This window comes from Choloepus didactylus, chromosome 3, assembly GCF_015220235.1.
Source record: "Choloepus didactylus isolate mChoDid1 chromosome 3, mChoDid1.pri, whole genome shotgun sequence".
Taxonomy (NCBI): domain Eukaryota; kingdom Metazoa; phylum Chordata; class Mammalia; order Pilosa; family Megalonychidae; genus Choloepus; species Choloepus didactylus.
Window position 1 is genome coordinate 102,855,199 of NC_051309.1, and position 12,606 is coordinate 102,867,804.

General features: G+C 35.4%; 1 protein-coding gene across 2 annotated transcripts in view; it reads right to left on the reverse strand.

The window, feature by feature from the left end:
• UNC5C (unc-5 netrin receptor C) overlaps positions 1 to 12,606 on the reverse strand; it is a 380,387-nt gene that overhangs the window by 61,184 nt on the left and 306,597 nt on the right. For both annotated transcript variants that reach the window (XM_037830293.1, XM_037830292.1), the window contains exons 5-7: positions 12,397 to 12,577; positions 8,251 to 8,418; positions 5,576 to 5,740 (exon numbers count right to left, since the gene is read on the reverse strand). In XM_037830293.1, the coding sequence (XP_037686221.1) occupies positions 5,576 to 5,740; positions 8,251 to 8,418; positions 12,397 to 12,577 (514 nt within the window). The remainder of the gene's footprint in view (positions 1 to 5,575; positions 5,741 to 8,250; positions 8,419 to 12,396; positions 12,578 to 12,606) is intronic.

A 12,606-nucleotide genomic window follows, 5' to 3' on the forward strand; every position in this document is an offset into this window, starting at 1 on the left:
GATTAAAATATTATAACCACGAAAAAAGTAATTTACTACAAATTCACTATAAAGACTATGTTATTAGGTCTTAATAATACAATTGCATTTCAACGCAAAAAGTAAATATGCATACTGGCTTAAACATTTTTCTGTATCTTTCTCTTTCCTTCCCTTTCTCTTTTAGTCTCCTTCCCTATGACCTGGTGAAACCATTATATGTAAATCCTGTTTCAAAAGTCTGTTGCAAAATCGGGGGCTATTTAATATCATTCTGGGGATAATATAAATAAACCTAAATACTTTAATGGGCAAACAATACATTGAGACTCCCAATACTTCTTTGTAAGGTACACTATTATTAAGGAAAAACAGTGTGATAAGTTATTAATAACCAATCTTTTCTCACATTAAATATGTCAGACATGTTTTTTAGTTATTTTCAATAGTGACAAACAATTCAAATCATCTATGTTTTCTTGTCCAATGCAATCCATGTCATTCAGCATGCCTAAGGAGGCCATCTTTTCAAACGTTTATTAAAAAATTAATGATGTGCTTACAAACAAAATTATCCAAATTCTTTCTGGGACATTAGGTGACTCTGATGGCTTCTAATTATTCTTTAATTATGCATTCTAAATGAAATTGCACCAAGTTCTAGAAGTTCTAAAAGTCATCTGAAGGCACTGAGGTAGTGTCTTCACTCTAGGAACTACTTTTTCAGGCCAATGAGTAAATATCTTTACCTGGAAGATGATAGATAGATAGATAGATAGATAGATAGATAGATGGTAAATTACATTAAGTATGAACTAAATGTGTAATCAATGGCTTAATAAGTTCACTGCAGCTTCCAAAAATTGCTTAAAGACCATGGCCTTGTTTCACAAATGAAATTACACACTATCATGTAATGCATCCAATTTATTGAACAGTCTAAGTATGGTTACAAGGACAGAACGAGATGTATATGATAGGCAGCTGAGAAAAAATGCGAACTATTAATTCAGCTCAAAATCCCTATGTCTTCAAAATACTTGGTTTGCTGGCTATGACTAACTCTTGCTGACTGGGGTTTTATGCAAGTATTTTATGCAAAAACATTTTTGGTAATCTAATTTGAATCAAGGTGACCAAATTTCCAAGTCAGTGCTATCACTTTATCTTGAATCCAGAAACCCCTGCTTCCATGTCCCCACTATTATTCTAGCCTATTGCGACATTCTTATTTAATACAATTATAAATATTATAATGGAATATTAAGCATAAAGAATGTAGAGAGTAGAAAGCACATAGAAAAAGAAAAAAATGTACTTGAAATTTCATTAGCCTAGAAAATGCATAAACTTCCTTCGTCTTTTTTCCTAAGCTTATTTTTATATATTTATGATTAAATGCATATATAAATCCACATTCTGCTTTTCCATGTTGAACCATTATAAATATTTTAGTGTCCTTATAATATTCCATTTTATGGAAACACCATATCCTACTTAACCATTACTCTAAAGAATATGAACTCACATTTGGCATATATCTTTCTAGCATTCACATCAATTACTTAAAATTTATTCATTGATGCAGGATTATTGGGTCAAAAGGTATGAACAATTTTAAAGCTCTTGACTCATATTTTTAAATTGCTTCCCTAAATAATTGTAAAACCTTGTATTCCCATAGGCAAAATGCAAGAGTTTGTACTTTACAACACATTTGCTAACATTCAGCATTATTATATTTAAAAATATTCAATAATTTTATAAGTAGCCCTCAAAGCTTTTTGATTCAAATTTTCAATTGGCATTAAGGAAAGTCCTGGATTTCTAAGATGTCTTATACAAACATCTAAGAGCCTGACAAACAATTTAGAAGGCCATTTGATCATTCAATAGAAAATTAAACATTCTAAAAATGTAAAAGTCTAAGAAAAACAAAAATCTAAATTAGAACTATGAGCATAAAAAAATCTCTAATATACATTACTTAGGTGTGACAGGAAATGCAATTAAATTAGGAATGGTTCAATCAGATAGTCAAAGTTATTAATTGGGCATTTTTAACAAAAATTAAATGACTGTGATTTTAGTATATCTCCTACAAATAGTATAAAACTTCACTTTTCCCACAATTTTGAATCTCTACCTTTGACAAGTGGGTTTAATTCATTTACATTTGATAATTGCTATTTAGATTTATTTCTACCTTCTTATCATTTTCATTTACCATATTTTTCTTCTTTCTTTTTTCCTTCTTTCCTACCTTACCCAGGAATGAGTTCTCTTTATTCCCCTAAAAATATCTTATGTTGAATTTGTGCATTCAATTTTTATGTGTGTGGTCAGCATTAACATATTAACTGTAACACTTGAATCAGTAAAGTCTAATGCAAGTAGTATTACTATTCTGTTCCTAAACAATATATGGAACTTAGAAAAATTTAACTTAGGTCACATCTTCTCATATTCCATATTAATGTTTTATGCAATTCCATCTTATTTTCAGCTGACCCTGAAATGAGACCCAGTCTCATTTTTAAAAGAGTCAATTTTTACTACATTTTTTAGTAGTTTATTTAGTGAAGGTCATCCCTCTCTGTCTTGTTTGTCTAAAAATCTTTTAAACTTGCTACCTTGAGTAAAAATTGTTAGATTTTTTCATTCCATCCCCCATGTATTTTAATATCAGTTTTACATAGCCTCTCAAAATATCTTTCTTCCCCATAGTTTGGGAAATTTCACAAGATGCATGTTGCAGCTCACTAATTTTATCTTCAGCTTTATCTAAAGCTCAGTCTGATCTGATTTTTAATCTTCCATTGAGTTGTAAATTTAATTATGTTTTACATTTCTAGACCCTCCATTTGATTTTTTCAACAAATTGTTCTTTTTACAATATTCTGCTCTTTAATTTTGTTTATGTTCCTTTTAAAAATATACATTGTATTTTCACTTACACTTATTTTTTAAGTCACATTCAGTCTGTTCCCTAAGTCTATGCTATTAGGGGGCTTATTTTCTGATTTTTTATGTTTGATGATGCTCCCTGACTGTTCCCTTGGGTAACTGCCCTTTTGTATTGTAAGCCCATTTTTAGAAGTGGGCTCTTTTTGTCATAGACCAATGCACTTGGGTTGTGGAAATAACCCTAGAGAGTGGTCTCCTGCTTGCTGCTGCTGGTGACCGAGAAATTTTACCAATTATGTTAGTTGTGCCATCTTTGGCTTTTGCTCCATGCACTGTATCTTAGACTCCATACCAGAGCTTGAGGTAGGATTGTCATTTTAGTATACATTTTAGTTAAGCAAAGAGTTCATTTTTCTTTTCTCCATCATGAATTTTCCTGTGTCTTCTCTGGCTGGTGGGTGAAAGTTTTCTGGTTATTTGTCATGGTAGGAGAAGCCATTTACAAGTTCTTGCTTTATTCAGCATTCTTGCTTCCTTTTCTCGGCCTCAGGCTTTGGCAAGGCCAGGGCTGCTGACTCTGTGCCAGCACGAAAACCCTGACTCCCTGTCCTTAGGCCCTAAATAAACGGCCCTTCCTGGTTACTCCAGTGTCCATTCACACAGTTACACTAGCTTTGAGTTCCTCCTTCAAATTCATTTCTGTCATTTGGGGATTTTCCTCTCTTTCTTTTGAATTTGGCTCTCTAGATAGATAGATGGATAGATAGATAGAGATAGATAGCAATATTTTATCCAATATTTCTTTATGTTTTGAGTCAAAGGTGTTTGTATTGAGGAAAGGGGTTAAGGGTTAAGGAAGAAATTTATCTGTTTTGAACTAATTAATGAATAAACATCAACTTTAATATTTTCTATTTATTTCATATTGCACTGCTCCTAAGTACTTATTCAGCTTTTAAAATATACTACATACATTATCTAAGTAACTCTGAATCTTACATGTATTATGAACTCTGAATTTCTCCTGCCTTGCAGTACATCTACATTTATATCAGGATCATTTTAATGTAATTTTGAGCAGAAACAGAGGTTGTACTGTATCCTAGTTCAACGGGAAGTAGGCTAGTTTTATTTTGAGATATTATTGCATTATTGAAGGATTTTATTAATGCATTCAAGACACTAATTCTCCCAAAGATAATAAATAGTAAATAATTCCTAATTGCCAATCCCAACTTTCTGACTATGTTTTCCATCTCCATTCTTTATTTTAAGATGGACATTGTCTGTCTTGCAAGCTTGGTGGTTTCACTATTACAAAACCTTTCGTTTTCCAAAATGAGAACCAAGAACAAGGTTATTTTGTTGTAAGAATCGGGAAGCAATGCTATGCCAGAAACACCAAGCCTACTGTTAAACAGAAATATAGCTCTGACTGTAAAATACTGCCATTACACAGTGTAGCAATATCTCCATGGTTTTTATCACTGAGGAAATCAATAATAGTAGAGACTACAATTCTTTGCTGGATTGGAGTAGATAGAGGGGTGCAGGTGAAAGAGTTTATTGACTTAGTAGGGATTGTTACTATAGTAAATCAGAGAGAAAGGAATAGCTTTTTAACTGAATGGCTGGAATCCAAACACCAACATGTTTCAGTCTAACAGGAGTCTTAATAGAAATAAACACAAACAAACAAACAAAATATCCCTCCTGTGGCCTCATTCCACCTCACTATTTTTACACATACACACTTCTGGCCATCATTACTGGCAAATATCCCACAATAAGGAAATGCTGCAAGATATGATCTAGATGCCAACATGATGCTATGCTATGAAAGTCTTAATCTGAATATTCTATGTTTGTATTTGATAAACGTCAAAATTTAAACTGTGCCATTTCTGTGTTACTAATAAAAGATCCAGTGTGTCATCCTGTGGCATTGTATTCCTTATGAAATAGATCACTTTGGGGATTTTTCAATATGCACAACACAAGCAGAAAGACATGGTAAATTGTCTTTATCTAAGGGGTCCCCAATAAAGGGATAAGAATTGCGAGCATGGAAATCAACTACCGTCTCATTTAGAAAATCTAAGGAACAAAACTATGAAAAATGGAGAATGTTCAGCTTGTAGTACCCATTACATTCTTGAGATAATCTCTTGTGCCCGTTTAAAAAATTAGCATTATTTCCTTTATAGAAGCTACCTCATATCCACATAGTAATTTTTAATACAAGTCCAACACTTTCAAGGAGCTGTGACTCTACCTCAGGAATGTTTACTGTCCTTAAATATATTTTACATTTCATGGACATTTGTAGGGACCAGCCATGGATTAGGAACGAAGAGCTCACTTTCTGGAAGTCATGCTTTGACTCTATGAGGAGTTCACGGTGTCCTTTTCCTGTGCTCTGATAAAACTGAGTAATGGTTCCCTGGTCTGGAAAAAATACTAGCTCATCCAAGGAAACGACTAAGTCACTCCTTGCTCATGGGAGAGCAATACTGTGTTTGTCATTTGTTAACTAGACAAATGTTAACTGGAAAATTATTCCCACCAGCTCCTGGGAGATGAGCTTTTACCAATATTGGAAGGAAGAGTTAGGAAGTTGCTGTATTACTGCATTGTTATTGTTATTCAAAGAATTCTTAGTTTCTATTATTTTCTTCAAGTCACTTACTCTGCATGCAGAGCCCATCAGTGCAGTTCTTGGATTGCAAGACGAGGCCGTCACAGTCTTTGCCTCCATTCTTGGGAGCTGGCGCCGTGCACTCCCTCCTGCGCCAGTGTGTGCACTCAGTCCCACAGGTAGACCACTTGCTCCATGAAGTCCACCTGCCATCCACTGCCACACATACACACACACACACACAAAACACGACAAGTCAGAGGAAGAAGCAGCTGCTTGAGGGGAGACGGGAGCTGAGCTCAAGTATAAATAGAACAAAATCAAAAACTGAAGAAATGCCCCACTCAGGGGCGCTGCCTTCATTTCATCCACTGGGAAGTGGAGCGTGCTCCACCTTGTCTGGGCACGGTGAACTGTACTTACACGGCATGTGGCTGTCTCCTCACTGACCAAGCTAAGGGAAGCTTAATGGAACCCAAGGAAATCAAAGGAGCTGCCAGGAGCTGAGTTCATGTTTCTAGTAAAAGTAGGCCGTGGTGGTGCCTCTTTTTCTATTAAAGAGAAAACTTCTAGGCTGTCATCTTGAACATTAGGGGACTACTCTTTGGATCCAAGATTCCTTCATGTATAGCATCAGTAGGTGGTAAAAGTAAAGTTGTGTGGGAGGTGGGATGAGAGTTTGTACCATTGGGAAGAAACTTACCTATCTTTCTGTTTCTCCATCCATCCATCCATCCACCCCTCCCTCCCTCCCTCCCTCCATCCTTCCATCCTTCCATCCACCACCCTTTCATCCATCCTTCCATCCACCTATTCATCTATCTGTCTATGTCTTGTATACTGTTTTTAAAATTATTTTTTTATCCAGGGAGCTTGACTCTGTAAAAACTTCTGCAATGCCTTCTTGAAAAGACTATCTTACTTTAGATGTACTATTTGATGATTCCATTCCTTTATTTAATGATGTACACATTCTTTATTTTTATTTTAAAAATAGTATTTAGATAGGTTCCAAATTTTTGCTATAAAAATTGAAGTCACATTCAATTCAATCACTTAAAATTGACTTTTTTCTTAATGTTGGCGGCTGGCTTGTCAGCAATTTTAATGATTATAAACTCAGATGTCTCTTTTAAAAACACACATCTCAGATCCAAATATGAAAAAATATACAGAAATTTCACTGTCACAATTTAAAAATGCATCCTTTTAAGATTCTCACAGAAACAGGATGAACACGCTGAGTAAGAGTTGAATTTTTTTTTTCCCTGAAATGAATATTTATGATGATTTAGAATTCAGTGTAAAACATGCCAAACATCACTCTTTGAACATCAAAACCTGTTTTACCTGCATATTGACAGAAATGATATTAATTTTATTAATCTACCTGCAGTTTAGGGAACTTATATTATTTCATATTCAAATTATTGTGTAAATATATTATGCATAATATGTGTAAATATATAAACATGCCCACATGAAAAAAAAATGAAAAGATTAATATTTCAGTCATATAGAATTGGCTATATAAACAAATTCCAAGACATTCACTTTGACATAAAGAACTGACACATATACATTTCCATTTCAGTGCAAATTGCTCAGTACCTTTTTTTAATTGTGGCAATCAATACTTAAATAAAAAAAAGGGGGAGAGTACAAGATAAAATACAGAAATTCTAAGCCTACTTATGTGTCAAAATGTGTTCCATAAATAAAAGCTCCCAAAGAGTTCAGTGTGGGAGTGAGACTGTTTTGATAATTGGAAATCAACATTTGGGAATATAAAATGCAGATTTTATTTTTTCTCTAGTTCGTTTCTCCAATCCATCACTGAGCATGGTTCTATTAAAGGAGGAATAGGAAAAAGGCAAAAACAGAGAGATAAGGAGGCCATATATCTAAATAATGAAATTGAAAATATTAGAGCTACCCCAGTAAAGTGCAGTAAATTTATGGTTCATTTCAAAATGATTTTAGCTGAATTTTTGGATATATTGTATCATTTCACACTTTTAAGGTTTTTGTTCCATTTTTGTTTTTCACAAATATTAACTTCAATTTGCCCAAGGATAAGAATTGGTCGCAATATAAGATAGCATGTGAGAGAAAGATGCTAAAGAAGCAGAGGGATGCAATCCTGGTACAGATACTGCTGAAATAGCCCACAAAGTAGATAACCAACATGTATGGATAATAAAAAGCTGGCTGTGTTATATTTTCAAAATCCATTAGCCCATGTGTCAAAAAGCTCTCCCTTCTAATTCATTCCAGATGTTTTATTTGCCTTTACCCAGAAACTGACAACAAATATCAAATAGTTTAGTCCAAAACATTTTATAAAGTTCAATTCCAATTAACTTCCATGGTTTTCTGAAGACCAAGAGTTGTTGTTTCTAAAATGTGTGGCTTTCAATGCTGCTTAAATCCCTCAAATTACAGAACCCACAATCTTGGCTCCAGCAGTTTTGTGGGATAAGATAGGGGGATTATGTTTTTGCATGTTTAATCTCCCATTTTATGCTGTTTTGCATGTTTGGGTAACAAAGTTAAGTAATCTTTTGGGGGAAAATACTTGATTTCCTAGCAATGGAAGCATTAAATGGTAGGATGGATTTAAATGATGCTGACCACACATTCAAGAATAAGGCCTTTGCATCCACTCTCAAAAATATTTCTGGAATGGTGGGAGACATTTAGAATGAAATGTCTGGTTGCCTTACCTGGACATAATGTAGTACAGGCTATTTTTTGCACACTCTGCCCTTCACAGAAGGCACCGCCATTGAGCGGTGCTGGGTTGGTGCAGGTCCTTGTACGTTTCTGATACCCTCGTCCACAGCGGCTATTACACACTGACCATTCAGTCCAAGTGGACCAGCCACCATTTACTGAAAGGAGGAAAGCAATATAAAGCAGAATAAACATGTGCTCACGTACACACAGACACGCAAACCACACACAACACATATTCAAAATGCTATCTTACAAGGGACCATAAAAGCATCCAATTTACAAAGCTAGAAGAGACCTTGGACATCATTTCAGCCAAAGTTTTATTGTATAGTTGAAAAATGTAAGCATAAAGAAAATTATTTATCAAGATTTACTCACTTTCTCAGAAAAATTAATAGGTATGTGTTCCCTTTTCCTTGGCCAGGGTTCTTTTTAATAAAAGTACATTCCCTTATTAAGGTGAGCTCCAAAAAAATTACTTTTGATAGCTTATATCAAATAATAAATGTTTGCATCATTATGCCAAGGTTTTGAGTGGATCTGAAGCATGAGAATGGAAAAAAATAATTTAGTGCTTTTTAACAGCAGATGATTAATTATTTTTCTTTAGCATTTGTGAGCTTGACAACCTTAAGGATTTTCAGTCAGTCTCGGTAACTAACCAGTGAATCTGGTTCAAAAAAATCTGTATTGCTAGATTTTTTAAACTAATTGAGTGGCTGCTTGGTTGAACTGACAATTAGTTGACATAATCAAAATGGAGACCTATTTTGTGTATACAGGCTAATTATGATGCTTGATGAAACCAATGTACGTGTGATTTTAAAACCCATGCCCCCTCATTGGGCACACTAGAAAATACTGTGATACATTTTAGTACTTCAATAAAATGAGACCATGAAATTATTATAATTAATCAATTGCTAACAAAAGCTATTCATCTGTAGTTTAAACACGGCACAACTAACATACACATCTGCCTCCTATTAGTAAAAAGATGAGTTAGCCATTCAAGAAACATAAACCTCATATGTGCACAACATTTACCCAACATCTCTTTTTTAGAAACTTATCCAACAGGGTATAATCATGAATGTGTACTATATGCGGACAAGGGTATTTTCACAACAGGTTTTATTTTTTAATAAAAAGATATGTAATTGGAAACAACTATGACGTTCAATGTGTGTGCACGTGACTGATCCTTAGGCAACGACTAAAAATGATGTCGTAGAAGCTGTTAAACAATACATGAATAGCTCAGCATCATGTATTAAGTAAAAAATGTTTTGCCCTTATTTTAAAATCATATATATGCTTAGAAAATTATAGTAGTATACACATCAAAGTGTTTTCTTTTTAAAAAATGATTTCTGGATGATAGGATGACAGTATCTTATGTCTTTTTTTTGTCCTTTTATGTGTTTCCCAATTTTTCTATAATGAATATGTTTGCAATCTAAAAATGATCATCAACAAAAATAAATGTATAAAACAGACTCAAAATATCAAATACTGTTTAGATAGACATGTTCTTCTGTGGCTTTATAGTGAGCCCAACTTCTGAGCCACAGAAACTTTTTTTATGAGGCCATGTAAAGCACCAGTGGATGGCTGATAGGCAAGGATTCAATTAGCGTTCCATAAAGGAACTTAATTTTCTCACCTTTAAAACTCCAATTGTAAAAATCATCAGTATAAATCATTTACTAGCATACTGGCTAGCTGATATTTGAGATTATAGTATATATGTACTGTTCTACTAGGTTTTAATGAGTTATGAATAATCATAGACTTCTACAGGTAGAAAAGTCTTTGAAGACCGTAGTCTTAGACCCTCATTTTAGAGAGAAGAAGACAAGGGCCCAGAGAAGCCAGGTTGAGTGACTAACTCAAGGTGAGACAGTGGCATAAGTAGTCCTAGAACACAGAATTCGTGATGCCTACTCCAGTGCTATTTTGTTAAATCAAAATACTTGTTACTTGTGTTTGATCCTTCCTAAAGGCAAAGTACGGGTTGGATATATGAATACTGAAAGCATGCTATACATAGGAGATGAAGTTTGCATGTACAGTAAGCATCTATATAAATACATCTATATATAGTTCTGCCTTCATTAGGTAATTATGATTGGTACATGCCGTGATTGTGCCCTATTTCATCTTTGCATCTTAAATGCTGTTAATCAACTCATTTAGAAAAGGACAAAAAGTATGAAACATTTTATTGTGACTTTAGAAAGGCTGTTGCTTACAATTCAACAAAGTTATTATCTTGACTAGGAAATTAAACCTCAGTGTAATCAGAGGATTAAAAAAATTATATGCATCTGTCCTGTAATTAAAATGACATTTTAAAAGGATCCCTACATCCAGACTTTGATTCTGTTCTTATAATTCTCTGCATCATGAAGATGCTGCATCCAAATGGTACTCTCTAGTACGTAAGGACCATGAGCCACATGCTTGTCAATAGCAGGCCCTTCTTCACCGTCGGACACCAAGGCCCCTGGAATATCCTTTAACATTAAAGCAGCAATGGAAAGCTTTGTTGCATTCTAAATGGTTGTGAGACATGGGTGTGTCATACAGGAGGTATCACAACCTCAAAATACTTCCCAGGGTTGTTTGGTTTCCCCTGAGACAATAAAACACCAAGATTTGTGCACCTACTATGCTCCAAACACTGAGAAGTGCATAAATAAACAGGCCAGTTTCAGCCTACAAAGGAGCTCGTGAAATGATTAGAAAACAACTGAGTGCTAAACTTTAGAGGGAGAAAAAAGCATTACATACTAAGGCAAATTTGAGTGTGAAAGTCTTTAGCACTCCTGGAGAAATAATAGGTTTGGACATGAGACAGATTAGTATGGGCTTCTATTAGGAAGCTTCTCAAAGAAGTCCTTGAATTGGACCTTGTTAGGATTAGGGCTCGTTGGTGGCAGAAGCCCTGATCTTCACTCCGATGGAGGGTGTGCTTGTTGTATATATTACATCCCCCAGAAAAAGTCATATTCTTTGATGCAATCTTGTGGGGGCAGACATATTAGTGTTGATTAAATTGGAGCCTTTGGATTAGATGGTTTCCATGGAGATGTGACCCACCCAACTGTAGGTGATAACTCTGATTAGATAATTTCCATGGAGACATGGCCCCACCCATTCAGCATGGGTCTTGATTAGTTTACTGGAGCACTGTATAATCTCAGACAGAAGGAGCAACCTTGATACAGCCAAGAGGGACACTTTGAAGAATGCACAGGAGCTGAGAGAGGAGCTGCAGCTTAGAGACATTTTGGAGATGGCCTTTGACAGCAGATTTTTGCTCCGGAGAAGCTAAGAGAGGACAAATGTCCCAAGAGCAACTAAGAGTGACATTTTTGAGGAGCTACAGCCTAGAGAGGAACATCCTGGGAGAAAGCCATTTTGAAACCAGAACTTTGGAGCAGATGCCAGCCACGTGCCTTCCCAGCTAACAGAGGTTTTCCGGACGCCATTGGCCATCCTCCAGTGAAGGTACCCTATTGTTGGTGACTTATCTTGGACACTTTAAGGCCTTAAGACTGTACCTTTGTAACCAAATAAACCCGCTTTATAGAAGCAGATCCATTTCTGATGTTTTGCGAAAAGGCAGCATTAGCATACCAGAACATAGTGTGAAAAACAAGTTCTCGGAAATTAAAGCCGTTCTGAGAAATGCGTTTGGGAAGCAAGTCAGTTCCAGCTTACCAGACGTTTTGCAATCGTTGGACTGAACCAAGGCCCACAGAAACCTCTGGAATGCCATCTAGAACTTGGTGGTACAAGTTATGGAGGGGAAGAACTTAGGGAAAAGGGAACATTTCTGACTTTGGCAGCAGCACTCAAGTATACGTGCATCACTTTCCTATAAGCTGACTGACAAGGACTAGTGATTTCCAAGTCTAGTCTTTCTTACGAGTATATGGGAAACAGTTAAACTTCACTGCCCATGGGAGAGACTGGAAAAGAGTAGCAAGCAGGCTGAAAAGGGGTCTCAGGCTTGATATTTTAAAATTAAAACGATGATACTAATGAGAAACTTCCGTTTCACACGAACTACATTGAGACCCCTTAGACCTGCTCTCCACTTCAAGATTAAAGTGCTCACTCACCATAGACTATGACAGTTGCAGTTGTACTTTTCCTCTTGGCAACAATGTTTTTGGCAACACAGGTATAATTTGCAGTATCTGAGAGGCGGGCCTGCTTTATGATGAGGTTGTGGTCGATAGTAATATAAAAATTCCGATCTTCAACGGGATCAATTATGTCTTCATTTTTCAACCATTCCACCTAAAGATGAACAAGAAAAACAGATAAAT